The 27,497-nt window shown below is 38.9% G+C and overlaps 1 protein-coding gene across 1 annotated transcript in view; it reads left to right on the forward strand.

Moving 5' to 3' along the window:
• Positions 1–27,497, forward strand: part of arid5b (AT-rich interaction domain 5B) — an 84,700-nt gene that overhangs the window by 29,041 nt on the left and 28,162 nt on the right. The window contains exon 4 of the mRNA XM_084376435.1: positions 7,208–7,438. Coding sequence (XP_084232561.1) covers positions 7,208–7,438 — 231 coding nt within the window. The remainder of the gene's footprint in view (positions 1–7,207; positions 7,439–27,497) is intronic.

Consider the following 27,497-nt stretch of genomic DNA (forward strand, 5'->3'; position numbering starts at 1 on the left):
CTTCCTGACATCAGGGGGTGGATGACTCAAAACTTAGTAGAAAGTTGAAACATTTTAATCATTGGTCCCTACCTCAGTGCACAAGCAGTTCAATAGTTTCGAGACTCTCGCTGTACTCGTGTGTGTGAAAATGTAAAAATTTGATTCCTGTTTGCATTTCACTTTGCATATTACAAAACTGGCTCAGTCGCGCTTCTTGAATCTTGGGGATGTTAGTAAGATCAACTCAATCCCGTCATCTCAAGACAGTGAAACTCATCCATGCCTTTGTCACATCCTGGTTACATTATTGTAATGTACTTTTTACTTGAGTAAATCAGTCATCCTTCAAGTGTCTGCAGTTTGTACAATCTTCTGCCGCCAGACGATGTACAGCATGCTAATATCACTCCTTCTTTTGCTCCTTTCAACTTTCCACCAGGACTTTTTAGAATTGCTTTCAAAATGTCTTTACGTGGCAGGGCTCCAGTCTACAGTGTTTTTTAGTAGGCGTCCTCAACCGCTTTGTTGTACTACTTTTTCCTGCTCGTGCTACTGCTGACAACAACACCAACACCAATAAAAGTTACAAGTTGAAGCAGTAAAAACAAGCCATAATAAACATGATGAAGGTCTTTTAGTTGTCTGTCAGACTGAGCGCAATCAAAAAGAGAACAAGCTCTTCTATTTATGGTTCCCAAGTACCAGTTTACGATACAGTAAAATGACAGAGACCTGTCAGTGCTTTTAAGTCACATTTGAAAACTCACCTGTGTGGAGTACATTCTGTACATTCTCTCTCTCTCTCTCTCTCTCTCTCTCTCTCTCTCTCTCTCTCTCTCTCTCTCTCTCTACATACACATATATACATACAGTGTGTGTATATATATATATATATATATATATATATATATACAGTATATGTATATATGTGTATGTATATATATATGTATATACATATATATGTATGTATACACTGTGTGTATATAGTGTGTGTGTGTGTGTGTGTGTGTGTGTGTTTTGTCATTTCTTTGTATTGGACCTTTTAAGAAATTGAAAACCACTAATCTCCAAATTCTGTTTTTGAAATTTTCAATAAAACTGAAGGAGGTTGAAATTTGCAATTCTCCAATTTCTTAAGCCAAACAAACCATTTAAAAAGCCACCGAATCACCTGAGAAATGCATTGCCAAGTAGCTGGGAACATGTTTGTTTTTCTTAACTCACAAAAAACTGACATTTTGAAGATAAGTGGTTTTTGTTGGAAAGTGGCGAAGTGCAACAATAACTGAGTGGGTGCTCCAGCATTTTAGCCATGACTTATACAAAGTTGGGAGACAGATTTACTTTATTTTCAAAATTGAAGCAGCAGAGGCTGAAAAATTCTCCTTTTTAATCGCTCATATGAGGCCTAGTCCACATGTGCATGGGTATTTTTGTAAACATCGCTTTAAAACTATCTCTATCCAGGCAGATTCAGAAATATCTGTCGATACTTACGTACCTGAAAACACATATCACATGGAAACGTGCTGGTGTAGACAGGAAGCAGATTGCATACTCTGTGGTTGGTTGCTTAGTTGCAGAAAATACTACGAACAAGGCAAGGAAACATGACTGCTCTTTGGTTTTTGTCTTTCTTTTTTGATCATTCTAATTTTTGACCTAATAAGGAATTAGTAAGCGAATGTGGGTGTACACTTTAACCTTCCTCAGTTTTCAGTGACCTAAAATGCTGTATACATGTGTACGAAAGGCCAAAATACATAGAAAAAGCTTTCTTTTCAGAAATACCCGTGTACATGTGGACAGGGCCTGAGTCGAGCTCCAAAAACACCAGATCCTACAATTCCCACAATGCAACTCGATAGTGTCTTTCATTAGGGCTCTCTTGGCTCATAAACCCTCATGTTTTTTTATACTCCACGCCTCCCAGTTTGTAACACATGTTTTCAGTTATAACTTTATGGTGTGCAAGCCCAAGTTGAGATAACCCTGATGATGTCATAGTGATGTCATCAGGATTATTTTTGTCAGACTTTGGAAAGCGCCTCAAGAAGATATTACACAACTGTTTTCATAGGCTCAGTATTAGCTCCTTTGAGTGTGATGCATTTGTACAGAACATATTGTACTAAACGTTGCACTTAACTGTTAAGTCTACTTTATCAGTTTACTGTATGTTGTATTGGAGTTTATTGAGTGCTGCACTGACTGAGTGGTTATAACATCAGCTGTCCTGTGGAGCAGTTATGACCCTGACACTATTGTAGTTTATGAGGTCAGGAGCTTTACAGCGTGTTCTGAAAATAATCTCCCACACCGCAGCTGTTTGATCAACACTCTATACTACCAGCACCGGGAGAGGTCTGACAGACAGAAAGAGAAAATAGAAAAGAGATCCAGAGAGGGAGAAACAAATTGCATAATGTTCTCACATAATGTCTTCCAGCTCTCCAGTGAAGCAGCCGCAGCCAATTAGAAAGCTTACACTAAGATAAGGACGTCCTTTATTTTGAAAGGTCGGGCTGTAAGAACAAAAGGAATTTTTAAAAGTGTACGTACACTCGATGCGCATTACACGCACCGACACACACACACACCGACATGCATACTTTACGACGCCTTTGTACAGTTATTAATGCCCTGCGGCTCTCTCTCCAAATTGAATCTAATCAAGTGAAATGCTGTGAGGGTCCTCGGGAGAAAGAGCAGGTCTGACGGTGACCGCTTACAATAAAATCCCTGACATTTGGAAACAAAGCCTGCTCTACCTCTGAGCTGTAATTGCACACGACAACTGCTGCAATCTTTGATGAATGTATGTGTGTGTGTGATATGTTTGCAGGAATAGGTGTGTTTATACATCCATGGGCTTTGTGGCGACTTTCTCTGCATATAGACGGTCTGTGTGTGCCTATGTGTGGTTGTGTTTGTGTGTGTATGTGCACTGGTTGAATGGTTTTTATAATTTCTTTTGAAGTGGTTGTCATACTGGAGTACAGTGGAACTAATTACGCTGATTGTCGGGAATGCAGCTGCTGTAAATATGCCATGAATGGTGTCCTTCCTGCCCTGTTTCTGCTGCACAAGTCAGTGATGCTATCAGCCTCTTGCTCGATAAAATAACACCAAAAAGGGGGAAAATGCATTTTTAAATAGCTCCATTCAAACTGCCTGTTTTGTCTTTAGGAAGGTGAACAGCTCGCTAGTTAGCCACCTCTAAAATATTAACTTTGCAGCAGAAATTCCCCATGAATGTCATGTCCAAGGGCTTTGTAGAAGCAGACAGGACAGTGAATAATTCATGTTCAAAATGTGTTTCAAACTGCCTGACTCTGCTTCATCAACTGTTGAACCGTGTAGTCGGCTTTGTTAGCGGGAAAAATATTAGCTCTCTACTCTCAAACAACACTCTCTAACAACGAGCGGGTCTGCAAAATGTGACAGTGACGGAAGCTGAAATGAACACTGCATATTTATAATTTGTGTCATTGTGCAGTCCTGGGCTGTGTTGTATTACCTCTGCTGAGGTCATTTTATCATCATGTTATCACCATAGTAGTCAAGTCAGGTCAATTTTAGTTATATAGCCCAAAATCACAAATCACTTGGCCTCAGTGGGCTTTACAATCTGCACAGTGTACAACACACTCTGTCCTTAGACCCTCAATTTCAGTAAGGAACAACTCTCCCCCAAAAAACCCCTGTAGCAGTGAAAAAAAGAGTCACAGAGGAGGGATACAGATTACAATGACAAGTTGTAGTAGTAGTAGTAGTAGTAGTAGTAGTAGTCGATCGGGGCTGTAGAACAAAGACACCAGTTTATCATATTATATTTTCCATTTAAGTCACCTCTTATTCGTTTATCATTTAAATTAGTGCTGAAACAATTAGTCAACCAAAACAAATCCATTGATCAACAGAGCATGAATCAGCAACAGTTTTTTTTTTTAACATAAATGGCAAGAACAATTCACTGATTCAGTGTCTCAAATGTGAATATTTGCAGGTTTTTTCAGTCTTCGATGATGTTAAAATGATTTCTTTTGGGTTTGGACTAAAGGTGTTACGATGTAATGATATCGACGATAATACACATATGATAATGTTGTTTTAAGTAATCCAGCAACTCCTAAATCCTTTCCATTTGTCTTCGTTCTCGCACCTTAACACTCTTTGCCACTCGCCAAAAACATACAGTAACTGTCAGCTAGCTATATACTACCATAGTTTGTGGCTACAAATGTAGCACAAAGTCATTTTTGAAGGAGATGACAGATGAGAGTGAGACACTTTACCCGCAGACATCACGATAACATCGTTATATGAAAATAATTGACAGACTTATTCATAACTAGCTCACTGCTAGATACCAGCTGCCTACATACACCTGATTTCTATCATCAAGATTCACTTCTGATAATTTCTTCTCAGTGTGTTTCTGGCTGGCAGGATTTTAGGCTTGTTTTATGTCAGGAGCATTAAACGTTATAGGCGGACAAAACTAATCCGCTGAACACATATTTTCTGCCAAGTAATCTAGTGCAAAGTAATCCAGTAGAAACACTGGATCCAAAATCCTCTTTAACAATCAGGAAATGTCTCTTCTACGCCTTCAAATACCTATTTCTTTCTCAAAGTGCCTTGTTTAACTAATTCCATCCCCTGCTGCATGAAAAATATAACTGAGCATGTAATTAGTTGCAGATTATGTTTCTATTTGTGTGTGGCAGGAGATTCTGTTATAATTAAGCAGGACTGCATAAAAGTACAGTTTTAATCAGCCTCTGTAACCTGTAGTCTTGACACTTAATGCTCTGTTATTTGCATAACATCCACATATAGAGGATAATTTACTGTGAGAAGAGGTTTTTATACAAGTTAAATAAAGAGGCTACACTTAATTAAATATACTGTATAGTCTGCCTGTGTGCTATGATTATGCAGGCGAAATGTCAAGAATGCTTATTGTTAATAAATACCAAAACAATCCAGAGCGCTTATTTTATCCCTGTATGACTTTATCTTAGTTTTCTTTATTAACCATAACCGAGATACTTTCTTTTTTTAACCATTCAACTGTGACTTTAAGGTGTTTTTACCAGCTGGAGATGGAAGTCTTGGACCACTACTTTGGACCAGACTGAAGCTATCGGTGCTAATTAGCAAACGTCAGTGTGATAATATGTTAAATTAAGAGCTGGTGAGCGTGTTAGCACGCTAGAGCAGCTGTACCTAAGTAGAGTCAGCCTTGTTCTCAGGTGGTATAATATTAACCGTTTGATTCGTCTATCAGCAGATCCTCCTGGCTTTTATGACAGTTTATTGTCTCACTTCAGGCTTTACTTCCTGTCTAGAAGTTTCTAAATAACTGAAGAGAATTCTTTGTCAGTTAGTTGTCACAGGTGATGATGTATTAGTCAGACTTTGACTTAAAAGTTGTACGTGGGATATTGATTGCAAGCCCACGTTGTAAATAACACACCCAGTGTGGTGGAAAAGTCTGTCTGGAATGAGAGGTTTAAATGCTCCCTGAAAAAAACGGTGAGCTTTGTTTTGAAGAGGCGGTGCCAGATACAGTCAAATTATAGGCCATAGATGTTAAAGCATGATGGGAAACTGTGAAACAGTTTGCATTTAAGTGTTACTTTTTCTCATGAATTATTAGATATTGAATTTTTCCAGCATGTGTACATAGATGTATACATTTAGATAGTTGTGATATGCATGATAAACTGCTCCACCTCGTATCTGCTTTTCAATCAAAGTTGCATGTACCTGCGACTTGACATCCCTCTCTTCACACCGGCAGCGATTTTAAACATGCAGTCCAGCAACATTGCACGTTTACAGTGCAGCGCACATGAAAGGGTGTTGTGTCAGCTTGGTGAAATGTATAATGACAACGAGGAAAAGGGTTTCAACTTTCACAAGGACAATTTAAAAGTCACAGTGATACATTCGAGCATGTTGCTTCCTTAATGTGATGCATTTCCTGAAACGCACAGATCTCAGTCAGAAATATTTTATTGATCCACAAGGAGGAAATCCCATTACTCTAAAGTTGCTCCTTCGAGAATATAAATGTCACAGCACAGAGAAATTAGAAGAAAAATATAAAATAGAGAATCAATTATAGGAAATAAAAATATATACAGATAAAAGTGTAAAATAAAATTCTTATGCTTTTATGCTTTTCCATTTTTTTACCTTTCCTTCAGTGAAGTCTGCACCACACTGCTCCTTAAACGCCTCGTCAGTAGTCTCACCTTTAATTCTGTGACTTCATGACATCACACTACATCAACATGTCACGCATTTGCATAATTTATGCCTAGTGGCTAGTTTGGCACATCAGAATTGTTTTAGCACAGCTGCTCTGTTGTTGTTGTCAGTGCTGGGTCAGGCGTGTGTGAGCTGACCAATCAGGGCAGACCAGGTATTCAGGAGGGGGGTGCTTAAAGAGACAGGAGCTAGAATGGAGCGTCTCAGTCAGAGGGGGAATACAGTGCTGCAGCACTGGACAGTTTGAGAAAACTGTTGCGTGTTTTGACCATTAAAACATTTAAACCTTTTCTAGTGGTAACCCAAAATAAAATTATGAAGCTGAAAATGAGCATAATATGTCTCCTTTAAACTATGAACTATATAAAGAGAGAAATATGTAAAGATATTAGCCTAATACTACATTATATTAGCAGGGTGTTTCTCGGCACTTGACAAATATAGCACACATGTATTGCTCTCCAGAAAAATTCATGAAAATTAAAGAATGTTTTGGCATGATTTCTCATTGAAAGGTTTTGTGGTGTTTGGAGTATTTACTTCCATGTTTACCTTGTTGAGATTTATCCGGCACTCACAGAAAGTCATAGGACAAACCTGAAGTCTATCATCTCGAACATTACAGGCGCTCTTGCCAGAAGTAAAGAGCAAAAGGATCATATTCAGAGCACACTGGCAGTAGATGTGTCAGAATATAATAGTAGCCAAAGAATGATGTATGAGAGAGAATATGGTAGTAAAACCTGCAGAGAAATGGAAGAGTGAATGTGTCGTGTAAAATTAAGTGCTGCCATTCTCTGCAAATCTTACAGGGGCACTTGAAAAACAAAACGTTCTCTATTTCCCTACAAAACTTTCCCTACTGAATGTCAAATTTAACTATATGATATAACCTCTGTGGACCTTTTTAACTGTGTGTCTGTATTTTGTGTGTTTTCAGGCCAGGAAGAAGACGGACGGAAGGTTCTGGTCCTCAGTTACCCCCAGTATTGCCGCTACCGCTCAGTGTTGGCGCGGCTCAGAGAGCAGCCGTCCTCTTTGCTCATAGACCACACAGTGCTGGCGCTGGGCGGCATCGCTGCGTTGGGCGGGAGCACGAGGATCCTGTACTGCCGCGACACCTTCGAACACCCCACCCTCCTGCAGAACGAGAGTATCTGCGACGAGTTTGGTGAGTGTGGCAGCTGGAGATTTGATTGTAGCCTTTAGATAAGTTATCATATTAGCTCATCTGAAATGCCAGCAGCCATTACCCTGGCAGTTTATGGCATTTGGAGTGTTACACATGGCCCCGTGAAACATCAAACTCCTCATGTCCTGAGCTCTGAATGTAATCGCGCACTTAAAGCTACTTCTCACAGCACGGTTCATCTCAAACTTTCAATTATGTCATTTTGGTTACCCTAACCATTTGTTCAAGTCTGCTTTTAGTGGAAAATGGACAGTGTTTGCACTTTTTGGGCCAAGCAATTTAGCTCCATTGTGCTCCATTGAGTAAATGTGCTTGAGTCCATTTAAAATTTTAATTTCTGAAAGGGCTGCTTATCAAAATGAAGACCACCAAAGGGCAACGAAAGGTTAGTAACTGTATTATTTGGGTTGCAAAGCCAAATGCAGTTGCTATCCTGTGAAAACACATTTATCTTAAAAACAGCTACATTTTAATAAGCTGAGAAAACAGCCCTGTTTACACCTTCCTGGAAAAGCATTTTCCTGAATAATCCTATTAGTTTTTAAAGTGCACCTATTTTGCTCGTCAAAATCTCTTCATGGTCGTCGGGGAGTGCTACCACATGTGTGAAAAAAGTTGTATAGAGTCTATTGTGGCTCGAGAGTAGCGCTGGGCAATATATCGATATTATATTATCATTATCATGGACTTAGATTTTGGATATAATCATATGGCATATGTGCCATTTTTTCCTGTTTTAAAAGGCTTCATTACAGTAAGGTTAGGTAATTTCTGAACTTACCAGACTGTTTTACTTCTGATACTTGCCTTTACTCACATAGTCATTATATCCACATTACTGATGATTTAATTATTTATCAAAAATCTCATTGTGATTTGTGAAAGTACCAATAATCATAGTGACAGTCTTTTCAAAATATCGATATTAGGGTATTGAAAATATTTTGATATTTGATTAAGTTGTCCACTCCTAGCATTTATGAGCAAGGAGTGCTTGGTTTGTCCATTCTGGGCTACTGTAGAAACAACATGGTGGGCTCATTCTAAGGTAACGACAACACAACAATTAATCGTTTCAGGTGATTATACACTAACGAAATAGTCATTATATTATATTTCATTTTTGCCAATAGATCCTCCTTAATGCCCCTAAATCTTACACGCTGGATGTTTAATCCTTCAGCATTATTTAAACATTCAAAATCACCAAATTTGGAGAAACATGGTTTTCACTTGACTAAGCTAAGAAAGGCTTTTAGTATAACGGTCATTAGGCTTGGTTTTGAATATAATAAATGTAAGAAAAAAGAGTAAAACAGAAACTGGATTTCATATATTTGTTGTTTATGAGTCATTATGAGGAAGTCAGTGCTTCATTTTCCATATTTTTAATTAAGTTTAGTGTGGAGATCATTAGTTTGTGTGCTGTGGTCTCCTCTTGTTTCTCTTATAACTCTTCTATTTGTCCTTTTTGACCTTTTATTGCTCATCTAAACTGAACATACTTCGAATCAATTGTCTTCTAGTTTAGTTAATGAAGGCTAAAAGACTAAGAAAACAAAAATTCAATACAATACAAATGACCATCGTTCACTTTTAATACGCTTTTTATTTAGTCTCAGTTCATGTGTCCCCAGGCGGGTCTCTCTGTTGACGCACACAAGTGACCGCCATTCAAACACCCTCACCAGTCACACCTATGAAAAGCATTCTGTGGTTCCAGTGAGGAATTTTGAAGTGCTGGAACATGTCTATTTGCCATTCACGGTGCTCACCCGGCCGCTCATGAATCCACACATTTTATTAACCCCGAGCTGGGCTAAAACAAAGGAATAATGTGATTCATCTCTCTTTATATTTCCTCTGCTCGGTAGCACTGTGGTGCTCAGCGGGCTCTTGTGCAGCATCAATTTGACATTCACAGTAACAGCTCCTCTGGTCAAAAGTCATTGTTTTTCTTTTCCTGTAAATTTGCCAGTAGGTAATTGCATTTTAAGAGAGCGTCAGAGGTGAGACCAGAAGGGAAAACGGTTTTAGGCATAGGAAAATAAGTTATGAATAGTAACGCTAACATCCTGTGGCTGCTGTTGCTCATTCAGTTGGCTCAATAATGCCATTCCTCTGTGAGCCACATTTAAGCTAAAGGTTTATTTTCAGAGCCTAAGGGAGTTCTACTTTTTTTTGACTAAGGATTTCTAATGTTATTCACATGAAGGTTTACTAGGTTTGAAGCAAGCTTTTATTTCTGTTTGAATTGCTGCTGGGAGACTTGTTTGTGATTTGTTTCAAAACAGCAGAGCCAAGTAATTTCCATTACTCTGCCAAGTGAACTAAAGCCTCAAGGGCGTCTTACTTATAGGCAGCACAAACACACACATGCTATGTTTGCACATATGCACACAGAAACATACACAACTGCTGAGTGAAGTTCTCCTGCTATTTACGGGCTCCGTATCAAAAAGCAGCCATAAACGCCATATTAAATCCACCTTTATTAGACTAAATACCAGCACTGTGGACACGTTAGAAGTAATACTGTGCAGCTGTGAAATATTAAAAAGTTAAAATTTGATCTGGGGGAACAATTTCTTCTGTGCTTCTCTCAATGCTAATTCTGACCTTTTGGATTCAGCCAAATCTGCTGTGGCAGCTCTAATAGCCGTCCGTCTTGTCTAGGCTAATTCATGAAAGTGTGTCAGGCTACCTCAGGGGGTAGAGAAGACGAGAGGCCTCAGGAAAAAAAAAAAAAAAAAAAAAAGTGTCATAGCAGATTTTTCAGCGAGCCTGTTGGTACAGTATTGTGTGAAATGTAGCCATCAGAATCAGATGAAAGCTTAGTGGTGAAATCCAGTCTATTCTTGGTAGCTCCGGTTATGTATTCAACGCAGCACTACAGTAGAGAGGCAGCGATTAACTGATTTCACTCTTAACTGTCAAGGTTTTGTCACTGTAAAGGCTCAGCCACAATGACTGTTTTTCTGTTATCGCTCTCACAAAAAGGACATTATGGTACATTATTTTTCTGCCTACAATGTTTGTACAGGGGGGAAAATTAAATAAACATAGAACACCTTGACTTTACTGCAACATCCTCAAGATCCCCGTCCAGATACCCATGCGAAGGTGAAGTACAAGTGGTATTACTCAGTGAGCACCATTCGCGATTTAAATGTTGATTTCAGCTTGAAAACTGGTTGATATTCAGTCCGAACATCCAAGATGTCTTTTTGCCCTCTTGTCAGCCAGCTTAGATTATATATAATTTACCTCCAAGTGTCACAAAACACAGAAAGGTGTGTAATCATCTTAATAATTTGGTTATTTGTAGGTTGAAAAGAGACAATATCGATTTAGTGTGAATGTCATATTGCACAGATAGGCAAAATGTGGTGTACGTAGTTGAAGTGTCATATAAAATGTCATAGATATGAAATGATATAGGCTGGAGCAGAGCAGGTAGAGTGGCCGTCCATCGGTCGGGAGGTTGAAGGTTTGATTCCTGACCCCCCGCCCCCCCCCCACCGGTAATATTAGTATACATAAATTTGCCTGTCTGCATTTTGCAAATTTTGCAGATGAATACTCAATGTTCAAATGTCTTTTTATTGGGGACCACAGACCTTTTTTAAAACATCTTTTCAACAGCAAAAGGCTCACTGGGTACTTTAGTGGCAAGTTACTTAATGAAACACTGAGTTGGAAGGGAATTAAATCTAAACGTGTCACCCACAATCAACAGAGTAGCAGTGAGTTTAGAGTCGGGCTTTCAGTGTGATGTGCGGTAAACCAACGGCAACAAATCGGGGAAAGGAGCTTTGCACATAAACACTCACCAAAACAGCATGTAATCCCCTGAAGGACATAATACCTACATAAGAGATGCTCTCAGTTTCTTTATTTCCATTTGGCTAAAACTGGACTTGTATTATCATTATTTTATGCTGTAATATTACCTCCACGGAGGAGATTATGTTTTCACCCATTTCCGTTTGGTTGTTTAGCTTTTGGTGCAGATCCAGATAAAGGGATGGATCCAGGAATCTTTTATCACGTTCTTTAACATTCGGGATAGGATGTTTCTCTGCATTTTGTAAATTTCTCTGGTAAATCATGGATCTTAATGAAAAAAATTGGGCATATTTAGGCGGCTGGTATCTGCATGTATTAGTGAGTATAAAGGGGGACTGTTGTTTTATTTCTGTTATTTTTAGTTTGGAAAGACAGTGACTGTTAAAGACGAAAGCCAACAAAGAAATGTAGGGACCAAAAACAATAAAACCTGCCATATAATCCTGATTTATCTTATCTTATCAAAACATATAATAGTTGCGTCCCTACACTACAATCTGGACAGCACAATCATGTACAGATTTATTATAAAATCAGCAGTATATGTTTTTTCTTATTTAAGCATGTCTAGTTTACTTTCATTCTGTGTTTTTGTATCTGTATTTTTTGGAGGTGAGGTATGAAAAATCAGCACGCTCCGGCTGCTCCTGTGTACATAATGACTCTGATATCTTCAATATTTGCTCTGACTTTACTCTGATGATGTAAGGTCGTCCCTGATATGACAATGACGTTTGTCGGAGACTGCGCTTTTTCCGGCCCCATCTATATTCATGTTTTCTCGTCCACGTCAGCGGCGTGCTTTTGAACCAGCTTGAGTGAAAACTGCAGTTGCGTCAGTTACCAGGTCTTTAGTCCTGTGATCCATATTTATGTTGAGCATCGCCTGTCACCCCTGCAGCTGCTTTCCTCACGGGGAATGACACAGTTTTTGTTTATAATTATCATGCATTCTCTCTGCCAGCGTGGATTGATTATACCCGGGCTACTTTGTGTCCCCAATTTAATTTCTTGCCAGGAGGAGTGTAACATCACCGCTGCACAATCACAGAAAAGGAAGACACATATTCTTTTACAGTTCTGATTGTGTGAACATACCGAAAGGAAGCTCTTATATAAACTTTAAGACAAAGAAGGTCTTACTAACTCTACTGTGCTATAATAATATTGGCATTACTGGGGCTCCTCTGCTGTGAGAAAAAGCCAGAAATAGTTCCGAGTGGGCCAGGCCTTTGCAGCGCTGAATGACAAATGACAAGGTTCAAGGTTTTGTTATTATTAGTTGTCATGGTTCTCTCGAGTATTACTCACATTCACTTGGCATGGATACTGTATGTGCGACAAAGCAATAACATAAACATTTGTAAGCTCGACCTAGAGGCGCTGTTTATGATATATTTAAACTGAGCGTATGTCAGGGAAAATATTATCAGGAAACATTCCTCCCATTTTCTCTCATTCTGAAGTTCTGACCTTCCTCTCCACCCCGTCAGAAACCTAACACCGCATGTGTGCATGTCACTTAAATCAACAGCATTTTTGAAAGTTAGTGAGGTAATCACGTTTGAAGCAGAGCAGTTGAAAGAAGTAGCCCCCCCTCCATCCTCCTCCTCCTCCTCTTCTTGCTCTTTCTCATTTGTCCTATATTCCCCAGGTCTCTTTCCTTGGCACTGAAACTATATTTTTCATGCTCAGCTCAGTTTGTTTTGTTTGAAATCTCTCTCACTCAGTGCTGGTTTGATTTTTATTAAAAAGAAACATTTTCAGTGCAATCCTTTGGAATCCTTTTTCGTAATCCTCCGGGGTGGGAGGAGTATAAAAAAAACTATTTATTGCTTCAGTATATTAACATTGTCCAGATGCACCGATCGAGCACAGAATTTTACAGTCTATTTTTGTAATGCGGTGCGTGCGTGCTAGTTTTGTACATCTGTGGCTGTATTTGGTCGTGCTTTGTGTTTATTTATGAGGATGTTTCTGCATGTCTGTGTTTGACAGGGAAAAAAAAGATTTCCTTTCTTCTCACTGAAACTGGTTATAGAGAAGGAGAGAAATCTGTAAAGCAGTAAACATGCTTTAACTTGTAGATAATATCTTTAAAAACATTCAGTCCCGCTAGCTTGATTGGGTTGGGTCACCAGATGAACATACAGCATGATGTCATTGTTTCCACAACTTGAACCACTTTCTCGCTCGCTCTTTAAACATGAAATCAGATTAGATGAAATATGCATACGCCAATATCGTCCCATGACAGCCCCGTCTGTTAATGTAATAGGCAAACTGCTTGCTAAGCTCGTGTTTTCCCATCTCCTCTGCAGATTTGTGTTAACCACCAGCCCATGAATTTTTCATCGTCCATATGTCATGGTATACAGAGGCCATGGAGGAGAAATTTTGAGGAGAAAGAAAGAGTACATAATGTAGCTGTATAGTCAGATTTCATTATCAAGACACAGAGAGTGTATAACAATGAAATGAACATCTGGTGAAAGGCCACTTATATAGTACAACGCTGTGTCTTAGCATATCTGTAAAATAACATTTTTACAAGAAATGAAAGACACATATTTTCACCGTATAGTCTCTTTTACACAGCGTATAACTTGACATGCCATGCTGAACACACTGAGCAGGATATTCTTATTTATTGCTCTGATATACCGGGTATACACATACAGAATCAATCCCGCAGTGCCACTTTAACTAAAGCACTTTCTTTGACTGGCGTCAGCAGCATTAGCATGACTTTTTGGCTGAATACTGCACAATCTTCCTGATTATCCCTATTATGTCATCAGCAGCACACCAGCTCTACACGTATTGCTGCTGCTTATCTATTTTTAGCAAACAGCACAGATGAGATAAACAAGCATCTGGCTATAGGCGAGAGGCGTATCAAAGGTCTGGACCTGTTATTTACAGTGCAAAGGTTGAGGATAATTGATGAGTAGACCAAGAAAAAGCCCGCAGGTAGATTCTTACTTCAGTTGAAGGGTCATAACATGACATGATCTCCTTACTTTTTTAAATCCACATTTTATTCTCCCCATTTTTACAGTTTCAGTTTGATTTTCTCACTTAAAATTTCTCTAAACAGTGTCCTCTGCCTGTCAGCTGTCAAAATCCAGACGAGAGAAGAGACGAGTTATTAGCCACAAGCTTAAGAGCAGCAGTGAGTAATTTATAGACTTTACATGCCCTGGTTTTTGCCTCTCATGCTGCATATGCTCAACGCCCTGAAAAAACATTGCAACCTCCTCAATGAAACTGTTAAACCTGTGAAAAAATAGTGTCAAAAATAATATTACAGATCCCCTCCAAGTGTATATTAGGCATAAATGTAAACGTGTCTGACATACACACAAAAACAGTATAATTGCAGGATTAAAAACCTTAAAATGGCAACAGACCATATTCACATGACTCTGGCGTCACTGCTTCCTGATTGATCAGCAACATTTCAAGGTATAACAAAATTTTTTTAAAAACCATTAGCCAGCGTTAGCATTTGACCACTTCCAAGCTAACGTTACTGTTTGATTACATTTACTTCCAGGCATCAATAAATGTGTCCAAGATGTGCGTTGATATTCAGTTGGTGATCAAGCAGTTCAATGATGAAGATTTGTAGGATTAACTATATCTATAGCAGTAGCAGGACAACATTTGAGTTTCCCATGCTCGCCATGAGAATATGGTCTATTCCTTTCCCCTCGTTAAAAATTTCAGAATATATGAATATACAAATATTTGGCAAGCTTGCTGGATACAAGATGTCTCCTCTCCTCTTCACTGCAAAGTCCATTCTCAGTGTATGTGTATGCGCGATGTCACAAATCAAGCCCAGTGAAAGTCAGCCGTACACAGTGAAGCTCAAACGTTCAGCTGTAGGAACAAGAAGAAAACATATTTTTGGCTGGAGGGGGCTTTAAATATTAGATAAGGCAGTAAAGGACAGTTGTCTTTTTAGTAAAGATCCCCCTGGAGAATAAAGCGTTTCCAATCATTTACACAGCATTTCTATTTCTTCTTTTATTAGACTACTATTAATATGGAATGCAGGATATTACTGATGTCATTGAAGTATTTTAATATCTAGATTTATATATTCATGTAAAGTGCAGGATAAAGCATCCACATATTTTAGTTTGTTCTCAAAACCCTTGCATATTTTACTTATTTATATTACTTTCTGGCAGCCATTTATTTTCCTTTACTACAGTGTGAAAATCTGTGTGCAGACATAAAATGTACTTTATATAGTTTATAAAGTTTAGTCACCTTTTTATAGTCAGACTATCATCACGTTATTGCAGCTGTGACTGTTATGAAATCTCTCCTGTTGCTGCATTTACGGATCCTTCGACATCCAAGATTTATCTCTATCTACCTAACAGGAGCCATTTGACATAAAAGTAAAGACCAAATTCACATTATCATATTGGATGTGTGGTGCAATTTCCTGTCAACACCTTGTAGATTATGAATCAAGTGGCTGACTGTCAAACACTGGATGTCGGAGCGTCCTGGAACGCACCACTGAAGAGTTTTCAGACTGGCTCCTGCTTGCAACTGCAATACCAAAACATGTCAGCAATGACAAAAAGTAATAAACGTGTTAAAGTGTTGACTGTGAAGGATCACTCAACAACATTTCATGTCCCTGCACGTTGATCTTCATAGCAAGCTGAATGCCTCAGCTTCAGGAAGTTAATCTATTATCTATCTTTAAATGTTGGGTGTGAAAAGGCACAAACTTGTCCTCCTGCGGAAGGTGATTATCCACTTTGTTATGATGGTAACAAATAATCTGACAGGTCATTATCAGGCTAGGAGATAAAAATAAAAAAAAAAGTCAAGTTTTTTTTTCTTTCAAAGCAGTGTTGTAATTTAAACCTCTGATGAATTGCAGAGCGTGTTATTAATTACTTTACACTTCAGCTGACCGGTCCAGCTTGACCTCATTCATAATGGCTAAGATGATTATTCCATTAATACACTTGTCAAATGGGGAAGAAGTACTGCTGGCAAGCGTGATTTAAATCGAGCACGATTATATTTACATGCTGAAAAGATGTTGTAAAGGACGTCACATTGAGTCATGTTATCACAAAACATCAGATGTGAGTTCCCTTGAATGTGCCTAATAAAAAATTACAGAACAGCATGTTGCAACCTGGAGTGAGCACGTCTGACTCATCATCAGTGTAACTGTAGATGCTGTTTACAAAGTCTGTCTCTGCCAGTGAGGCTGCTGTAGAAACAGCCCTCTTAAGCCTCTGGGTTAAAGTGTCGTGGATCTTTCACACGTCTGCAGGTAGAGGCTTGTTGACGGTTGTTGTCTCTGAAAAGATCTTGTGTAACTCAAGTGACGTCAAAAAACATTGTTACACTGCTGAAATATGACAGTAGCAGAGGATTACACTGTAAGCGATGACTGTGATTGATGTTTCCAGTTTTTTTTAACAAAATGATGCAGAGATTCCTTGGAAAAGACAACGCCTACTTTAACGATGTCACTACTGGCAGCTGCTTTGGACGTTTGTTTAGAAAAGTGCTGTGGTAGCGGGAGTTTTAAGATCAGCAATTGAATCTAACTAAGTACAATTTTTCAAGTACTGGACTTAAGTACAATTTTGAGGTAGTACTTCCATTTTATGCCTTCCATTATATTTTAGAAGAAAATGTTGTCCTTTTTACTCCACTACATTATTATAATAATATGATAACTTTAGTAGAGCCTGTCCGATATATTGGTTGGCCGATATTATTGGCTGATCATAGATATATCAGTAATATATACTGATATATTATCCCGCTGTATATGTTGTCCTGTATTGGCTGATATGAAAACGTTTTGTTTCTATAGAACATAATGCAGATAAACATGCTCAGGTTGATTTAAAGTTGTTAAATTTCCAGTGAAGTTTACTGTTTCCAGGCACTGATGTTATTACACACAATAAAAGTTTATTGTTAAACTGTAAATACCCTGCCCTCCCATCTTTAGTGAATGGTAACCACAATAGAGGGATCACGGCATAATGTGTGTGTATATCAGCCGATATATTGATGTTGGAATTACTCCCACATACTGGTATCGGCATCAGCCCCTAAAATTGTGTATCGATCAAGCTCTAAACTTTAGTTATTAGTCACTTAGCAGATTGCACGCTGCATCAGATCCAAGGAGCACACTTAGAAATTAATTAATCTTACCTGGAATTGGATTAAAAAAGAGCCCATAATCCTAAAAGTGCTAAATACAATAAGCGGCCAGGCTGATAATCAGTCGACCCATGAAATGCAACAATACAGATTACTTTTTTAACATAAAGAACATTTAATATCAGACACTTTACTCAAGTACTATTTGTATGAGTGATGAGTGACTATTTGTAAGTTTATAAATATTGTGATATTTAAGGCCATGTCACCCAGCTCTGTTTTCTACAAATTCTGAAATTAGCAAGAATTGTTGTCACAATTAAGCAAAGCTCAATGTGACACCTTCACGCTGCTTGTACAAACCTCATGAAATTCAAAAAGTACAGTACTTGAGTTAATAGACTTTTTGAATTTGAAGCTACTTTCAGGTCAGTGCCTGTTTTTTAAGTTGTTTGTAGACGATTTGAATAAACTCCTTATATCCCTAAAACACAGTACATTAGCATATAAACAAGGAAAAATGAGACGATAAATAAAAGTATCCATTGGCCCATTTTGTTAAGGGAATGATGATTATTTGTAATCACCCTGGCTTAATGCTGTGTAGCTTTTCAAGATGATAAAGTCCCTGTGATTGGGCTCATTGGCCGACTCTATCCCATCAAGTGTAACTAGAGCGTGATCTATTAGAATACATATGTTTTATTGATGTATGGGCTTCGTGTTTATCCTGGCATTCATTTATTTATAGGTCGATGCTGTGATTTTTTTTTTTCCTCCAGTAATGAATAGGATAAGCCTTGAAGCTTATCCACTGCTCCCTTTCATCTCTCCCTCCCTCCCTCTGTCTCCCCCCACTCCCTCCCTCCCTCTCTCTCTCCCTCTCCCTCTCCCTCTCCCTCTCCCTCTCCAAAAGCCAAATTGAAATACTGTATTTTTAAAGCCCCGGTCCTACTGAGTTGTTGCTGCAGTCTGTCAGTATCAATGATGTGGAAGCGTTTGAAGGTTATCCCGTTTTTAGCAAATCCTCCACATTATGTAACTTTGACTCTGTTTTACATTTGGCACTGTCGGAACAACAGGGCGTGTATTTGGGACAGTCCCTTTGTGCACTCTTAACATTTCTTTTGCAGAATGGGATTTATTTTTCAATTTCCTCTCCTGGAACAATAGCTGTTAAGAGCCACTTGCTTAAAGTGAAAGCGACATGTTCACTTGTCGGTTATTCACATCCTGTATTGTGTTGCAGTTTGTTTGTTGTTGTCCTGACAGCAAAGCAGAGGCGTTAGTTATTACAGATTAAGCACACACAGAAATATGTGCGACTTCAGCCAATACCAATGAGATTCTTCTTGTGTGATTCACCGAGCATGTGTGTGTGCGTTGAGCTAAATACTTGGTGATATTATTAAGTTCTCAAGGGTCAGAGGTCACTGCATTCCTTAGTGTGTGTGTCAGTCAGTGGATCTGGGTTAAGATTAAACCGCGCCATGTCTCGAATGTGATGTGTGTTAATAAGTGCTTAACAGGCGACGCTACCATCATGAGGCGATCACATGAGGTGGACAGAGCAAAAGAAAGAAAGAAGGAAGGAAGGAAGACATGAGAGAAGAAGGAAGCTTATTTTTTACTGCAAATTAAGTTTGTGAGATTTCCCTTGTAAAACATGCAGCTCTGTGACTGCGTGCCATAATTTCCTATTTACTTTGCAAATGGAAAGCTTGAGCTGACAGCCTTTATGAGTTTGCGCTGTGGCAAAGTACACACATTCACACCCCTGTCGAAACACACACCCGAATGAATCCGATGAGAATGATTTCATAATCCGTCGCAATAATAAACTTCTTTGAACAGTTTAATTGGCTCTTCCTGGAACGGCACGGCTCTGCTTCATTTGATCTGATGAAAGAGTAATGTTGCTTCTCCCCAGGGGGAGCATGCACAACAGCGCACAAATAATGAATTAAGAGCACTACCCTTCTTTTTTTTTTTTTTTTCCAAATGACTGCAATAATAAAGCAAGAAAAAATCGTACTGCACTCACACCCCTTTCCCCCAAAATTGCTTTCATGTTTACTTGCTTATGTATTTAATTTCCCGAGCTTGTTTTAAGTGAAAATAATCCTGATTTCCTGGAAGGGTAATGGATTGAGGTCACTTGGAAAATTGATTGTCATTGAAAGCGCCATTGTCGTTAGAAACATTTGGAAAGGATCCAGAAACATTCCTCATGTGTGACGCCGTGAAAAGTCACACTTACTCTACACTGTTCAGAAAATGCTAGTACATTGAAAAGCCTGCATGGCAAGGAGTGAAATTTGATTTGAAGGCATGCGGTGTATGTAAAATGGAAACTGAAGTAGGCTATGCAAAAACAGAAAAAGGAATATGTAAAATTGAAACTGACAAAGTCATGATGGTTTGGGGAGAATGTCCTCGTCTGGCGGCTGAGGAATATTAACAATGACAGTCTGAATGGAGAGTCTGTGTACAGCAACAGTGTGGTCACAGGAATGAGCTCATTACTGGCATGTGCACATACACTCTCACATTTATCCTAATATTACAATGGTGGGAATATTCCATTTACGTCTGCTAATTGTAACCCCTAACATGCCTGATCCTGAGGGCAGGGAAATCAGTGTAAAACCAAAACCATAACCTCAACCCAAATTATCCTCAATTCTGTCCCTGAAAAATCTCTCTCTCCCTCGTCTGGCTTGGCAGGAAATCCTCAGATACACACACACTTCAGCAAGAAACTCAAAGAACGATTGACACGATATTATAAGTGTGAGATAAAAATATGGGAGTGTATTTTTAATGTCCTGGTAAACACACACTTGCCGGGATGTGGGCTTGTCTCCATGGCAACGCCAGTCAGAGCGTGCCCGGCGTAGCGTTTTGACAGGTCTCTCCTGATGATGATTGATAATTACTACCTGACTTGTTGTCTCCGTCTCCACAAACATATGGCGGGAGCTGCCCTCCGCCGTATATCTGCCAAAATGTTCCCTTTTCTGATAATAGCTTTTTAATGTTGCATTTTGTTGTGCATGCAAAGCAATCACACACCACCACCACCACCACCACCACCGCCACCCTACACTCCCCACCAACCCCACCCCTTTGTAATTACATTTGCTGCCGCTCACATAATTATTACAGAAAGGAAAGAGAAATAGATAGGAGAAGCAGGAGAGCGGGAGAAAGTCAAAAAGAGGTGGCGGAGGGAGGGGGGAGTAGAATTGATTTCACTTTGAATTGATGTGTTCCTCCCAGTGCTGCTGAATTTAAATTTGACAAATTGTCAGGATCAACACAAAGAAGCAGCGTATTTTTTATTTATTTATTTATTTATTTTACAGTATAGTCACATATTAGAATATAAACACCAGATAATAGCCGGAGTGGTGGGCTGGGTAGTTTAAAATGGCAAGCGAGACTCTTTATTCCATATCCGTGTGCGCAGTATTTTATTATGCGGTGTGTTTGCATGCATAAAGCTCATATTTAGATGCAATTGGAAGCAATCTTGTTATATTCACAGAGGCCATAGACGAGGACATCAGTCTATAAACATGATTTATTTACTGCACACTATCTGCCGAGGCATTAGCATAGACCCTCCATTGTGGATCTTATTACCTGACTGTATGCAGAAACCTCAGACTAAGACTTCAGACCTGACCAGCATTTTAAACCTCAGACAAACTTGAATTAATCATGAAACTGGCTTCAATTAGTATTCTTCTTAAGATTTTACCTAATTGGACCTGAAAAACAACAAAATGGGACAGTTTAGATGAGTTTATATGACAAAAAGGAGTTAATGACTCAATTTGTTCTTCATTTTGAGCTTAAGTTCGCCTTGTGTCTCAGATTGAGTACAATAACAGTCATTCTCCTTGGTTTTCATTGTATATATCTGCCAAGGAGGTTACGTCTTTGCTTGTGTCCTTCTGTTTGTTGGTTTGTTTATCAGCAGGATTTCACCAAAACTACTGAACAGATTTCAACAAAACTTGGATGGAGGATGGGTCTGAGCCCAGAATAGACCCCATTAACTTTTGGTGGGGCTCCAGGAACTTTCTCTCTCTGTCTCTAACATTACAAGATAGGGCGTTTTTTTTAAACATTTTTGTTAATTTCTCAGGGAATAACGCATGGATCTTTATAAAAACAGAAAAAAATCTAAATCTGGATCTAGCAATTTAAAGCAACACTATGTAACTTTCTCAATCAATCAATCAATCAATCAATCAATCAATCAATCAGTCGTTACTTATACAGCATCTTTCAAACAAATCAAAATGCAATTCAAAGTGCTCTCCAAGTGATAAAAAAACATGGTATATAGATAGAGACTAATGTGCAATAAAATAAGTAGTTAAAATAATAAAAGATAAAAATAACCAATAAAATAACGATAAAGACTAAATATTGTGCGTAAAAGTTGATTTAAAAAATGTTAATAGAATAATAATAACAACAGTACAATACATACATATATGTATATGAGATATAGATAAAGAAAGAATAAAGGGTTGTGATAAAAACCAATAAATTAAAAAAAAGAAACTCACTTCCTGGAGAAAGATGATTGAATGTTGTGTCTCATGCCTTCATCCATCCATCCATCCATCCATCCCACCTAACATTAGGAAAGTGGTGGTTTACAGCCTGAACTGGTCGCCAGTTCATCACAGGGCTGAGTCAACAATCATCTTTCTCCAGATTCACTTTAAAGTTACATAGTATTGCTTTGAATATGTTTTTTCTTGATATCGGCTCAGGCGTGATTGAATTAAAGGGGACTGTTTGGCCTTGGCAGAGGTTTTCGTTCTACTGAGTGCCAATCCAGTTTATTATTATTTTTCTCTCCTCTCTATCTAAACAGTTTATTGGCCTCAATGACCTCATCTTCCAGGAACAGGAACATTATCAGTAACACTCTCACTCATTATGTCTTCTCTTCCGCAAGCTAAATCAGATGAGCTTATTAGGCCCATGGTGCCTGATTTAACATGCCTATAGCTCCATATGGGCAGGACAGCTCGTCCACCTATATCCCATTGGTTCGTATAAGTGCCGCACCTGCAGTGGAAATGCGAGTCATTTCTAATAGTGTGTGATTGAGGTCTGCCATGGGCTACGGCAACAGACAGGCACTGTGAAGGAGATAATGATGCATGCACACACAGCTGTCAGTCAGCCAGCTAAGGGGAATCGTCTTTGAGGGAAATAAAAACAGACTGTAGCCGATATAATGCAGTATTTGTATAGGAAATGATGGGTTTGGGAAATAGAGTGGAACAGGGATGTCAGAGCTGTTGCAACAAGGAGAATCGATCTAGAGAGACTATCCCCCAGACCAGAAAATCTCACATGGATTCCTGTCTTTGCAGTGTCACTATATTTATATGTTCATATACTGAACACGTGCACAGATGTCCATTAGAGTTACTTTTATGAACAGATACAACCAAAAATTGCTTTTTTTACACCACAAGTATTAACCACATAGATATTTGGTTTAATTTGTTGAAGGGGTTCTGTCTTCACCTCTTAATAATGGAGGTCAATTTAATTTAGTTTGTGGTGCTCACGGCGCTGAAAATGACATTGAAATAATCATCACCATCTCTTTCCAGTAACAGTGTTGTTTTTGTTGAACTCTGGTTAATCCACAGATATTTGAGGATTTAATTCATTTGGTAGAAAGTAGTCGGACACATGTTTGTTTATTTAAAGCTACATGCAAACAGATATTGTCGTATTAACAATGGATCAAATGACATGAAAGGGCTCACTCTGCTCTTTATCACTTCACTCTTTTGCCACATTGTTTTGGTTTGACTACCCACAATGTTTCTTTTCACTCAAACCGCTCTCATCGACCTTGTTTCCAGCCGCAACAGGCAGCTGTTTTCTGCCAAAAACCTGTTCACTACCAAACATCAGACTGACAAAGTTGGCAGCTAACGAAAAACCCACTGGGTGAGGGTTACAAAAAGTGTCCCAACCTCCCGTCACAAAGATCCCCTTTTTTTCCGCCCCAAACACGATGTCATGTTTACGAATGTTGAAACCCTGTGATCCCTCATCAAAAATACCTAGTTTTGTCGACACAAACAGGGCTGAAAAATGCCCCAAGATCTCCTTAAAATACATCCAGCGGCTTCACACAAATGATGAAAAGCAGTCTCCAACTGTGGTCATTGGCTTGCCAGCCTTCTCGCCTCCACGTACATTCATGACAGTTAGGTCATAAGTGCGTAATGTGAACGTGATATGACGCGTCTTGTTGAAATGTCAATATGTTACATAGCCTCTGATATGTGCAAATGTGAACATGTGTGTGGTTTGCAGATATGGTTGCCAACATTTCAACCTTGTGACTGGGCTGATATTTCCCTCGGGGGCTGGTTGAGACCAAAAGAGAGCTAAAAGAAGACCTGACTTAGACATCACTGTATGTGGAAATAGGACACTGTTGTTTAACAGCTTCCATGAACTATTCTGGAGAGCAATAGTTTGTCAGTGTTGTGTTTTCAGCTTGTTCTGCTGCCTCTGAAAAAATCAATTACTGCGTTTTTTAAATGAAATTTTCAGAGATACTGTATAAAGATATAAAAACAAACGATACATGCCCATATGGAAGGATGGATAAGTGATACAATGCTTTTCGAAAGAGAGACTGGAGTAAATCAAAGTGATGAGTGTTTTGAAAAACAGACCTGTCTACAAGAAGCTGTTGGGGACCTGAGGATGTGTCTGCTGCACCTCGGGGGACTGTTGTTAGAGCTCTTTTAGTAACAAGCTGGACTAATCCCTGCCTTTTACTCAGATGCATGCTCTAATAGCCTTGTATTACAGTGATTTTCTGTGTGTCAGTAGTCAGGACAAGAGTTCCTGATACAGGTGCTCTCGCCGAGCACACCACTGTTCATTGACTCTGAACGCAGGTGAAAAATATAAATTGTCACTGTAGCTGCTCGGCGGTGTTTATTCCTTTTCCTCTCCATCTGTCTCTTTATCTCTGTCTATCCTCTTCCCTCCCTCTTTCTCTCCCTCTGTTACATCGGAAGGTGAGGTTGTTGTTGCTGAAGGCCGGGCAAAACTTGGATGTGTTTGTGTAATAACAGTAACTAGTATCCATTGTCACGCCTAAGAAGGAGCCAAATGCATTCCTCATTAAATCCAGAATAGCTCTCAGCCACAGGAGTGTAAAAATATCTTCTTATGTTGCAGTTGCGGGTGAAAACAGGCAGGAAAATAACACCACTGATGAAAATATTTCAGTATTATTGATGTGAAATCCGCCTGAGGTTGACCTAATATAAAACACTGTACTTTTAAATTCAGCTGTGAAATGTTTTGCACTTTATCAATGATGATCTCCCTCTGTATAATTATGAGAAATTAATTAACACTTGTATCATCTATCAACCTACGGAGGTTTTGATGATTAATAAAAACAGTGTACTCTGTCCACCCACACACTCTGTCTCACTCTGTGGGCGCATTGTGTAATTTCTGGTGATTGCAGTGATAGAGATGCTTGAAGTATTACTGTTCATTAAAAAAATGTTGTGCTGTCAACGTGTCTCAAACGGCTCTGTGCAGGAACGTGCCTCGTTCGCAGGAACAGAGGGATAACTGCTGTCAGATGTGACAAAGTGAGAATTATGAGCGCCTCAGATGTGCCTGATTTTAGTACGTGAAATGCAACGGTGGACACAGTCAGCAACAAAAATGATAAAGGGGAGTTGGTGCATAAAACTCACTACTTTAAATATATGGAAAGAAAGCTTTTGATTTGCATACATTTTTATTAAAGGTGCCCTGTGGAGTTTTCTCGTAAAAATCCCAACCCAATCGCTAGCATAAATGTTGGCAGTGTATGTTCGCTGCGTCCCGTGCAAATCATGGATACTATATGTTGCAACTTTACGTTCCTTCAGGTTCAATTTTCAATTTTATGTTCAGGAAAAAGATCATGTTTTGGCTTATAATACTGACCTTGGTTGCCACAAACATGACTGGAAGTGTCCAGAGTTCCTTTCATAAATATCTAGCATTTGTTTCCAGAAATGCAGCTCAAAATTGTCCTGAGGTCTCCTTAAAAATATCCAGTGGTGTCACGCTTATAAATGGTCAAACCCCATGTTTTCTCATCAAAAATATATCCAGTTTTGTCACCACAAACACAGCTGGAAATTTTCCCGAGGTGTCATTAAAAATATCCAGTGATTTCACTCAACTGCAGTTGCTTAACTCCACCACCGTCCCCTCCAACTCCAGATGTGAAAGTCATTAAACCTTTAATGTAACCTTCAGTAAATACTGTAACAACAGTGTCATAAGGTTATTTGAAAACCTTGACCAGTACATGTTGTTTTGCTGTTGCTGCGTTTCCCAAATCTCTGCAACGAAGGAAGTGAGTGACACTTTATCATGAGCTTTTATCAGAACAGTCGTGTGAACACTATGTGAAGAATACTGGAGTTCCCCTTTCATTTTTCTTGAACTGTGTGGCAATAACTAAAGCTAACACAGATGAATGTTGTCAACGAACTCCTTGCTCCTCTCATCTGGATTTTTTGAGTCAAACTGAAACTGTAAAAGTTGAGGAGAAAAAATATCAAATTACTTCCTGATGTTACTAAATATATGGTTATGGTTTTTTAATATTTTGAAAGGCAAATCTCCATAATTCAAAATTCCAGTAAATGTAAAATGATACAGTATGTTGTACTGTACAGAATGTGCTCAGGTTTTTAATACTCCATTCTGCATCTTGTTTTCTTAGGTTGGTTTCATTCATTCATTCATTGTTTTTTAAACAGGGACAATAAATGTATTGCACCAGATATAGCACAATGCTAATCATCATCCGTTGTCCTTGGCCGTGCACATATAACAACATGAAAATGCTTAATAAATACACCTGTAAGACAGAGCAGTGTGTATTCATTAAAGAAAGGCATTAACAGACCTCAATGACAACGTGATTGTCCTTTAACTGACTAAAATCAACACGCTCTAATATTTGCAGGGATTTTTTTCTGAATTTTTGCAGTCATCAAAGAAAGCAGTTTGAGCACGATGTGACCTGATATTCTGTGCAAGAACCCCTATTGTTTTAATGTGTTTCATAAACGAGGACTACAAAGAAAACTTTGACGAGTTATTTACTTAGGAATGAGCTTGAGATGGAAACATGAGCACAAAAACACCTCCTAAAACTCTGGTCAGAAAACATGCAGTCCTTGAGCAGAAATACTTGAAATTTCTCCAACATCGGAGGTCTTTGATGTATAGTGAAGACGCGCCGTCGCCTGTCACTACTAGCTGAGGAATCAGTCATCACTGCCTTTTTTATATTCTCTCTGGTACTGTTGCCTTGCTGCTTTAGAGCCTCCCTTGTCACATCACCGTGCCTCCAGTGGAGTTAAAATGTTCCACCAAAGTGTAATATCACTTCACTGATCACACATTTAATGCTCTGCTGCTCTACAGATTAAAGTCTGAGTCTCAGGAGTTGCATCAGAGACTGTTTTGTATCGTGATTTGTCAGGTTTTATTCACTATTTGTGAGGTTGTATTTACTTTGGTTTTCATCCTGACAGGTACTATTATTGTTCCTCATTATTCCACATGATCATCTCATGAATCATATTCTCTGTAATCCTATTTAATTCCATTTAATTCTCTTTTGAGTTACAAAACTCTGCTTCTGTTTTCCATCAAAGAAGTTCCCTTTTTCAGGAGTATTATTGCTTCATTTTTACATACATGAAAATGCATCTGCTCCGTGCTTACACAGTTTAAACACTGTCTGTCATGGTTCCTTATGTTTTATGGCTGGCTGTAAATTTCCAACGCACCGATTGTAACCCTGTATGCCAGCCCTGAGTGACCTTCTTTGTCTGTGCGTGGGCGTATTCATAGGTAAAGTTTCATTTGCAAATCCATCCCAGGGGAGGGTTCCTGCTCACCTGTGCGGATACAT

This window comes from Pagrus pagrus (assembly GCF_965226575.1).
Source record: "Pagrus pagrus genome assembly, chromosome: 15".
Classification (NCBI taxonomy): Eukaryota; Metazoa; Chordata; class Actinopteri; order Spariformes; family Sparidae; genus Pagrus; species Pagrus pagrus.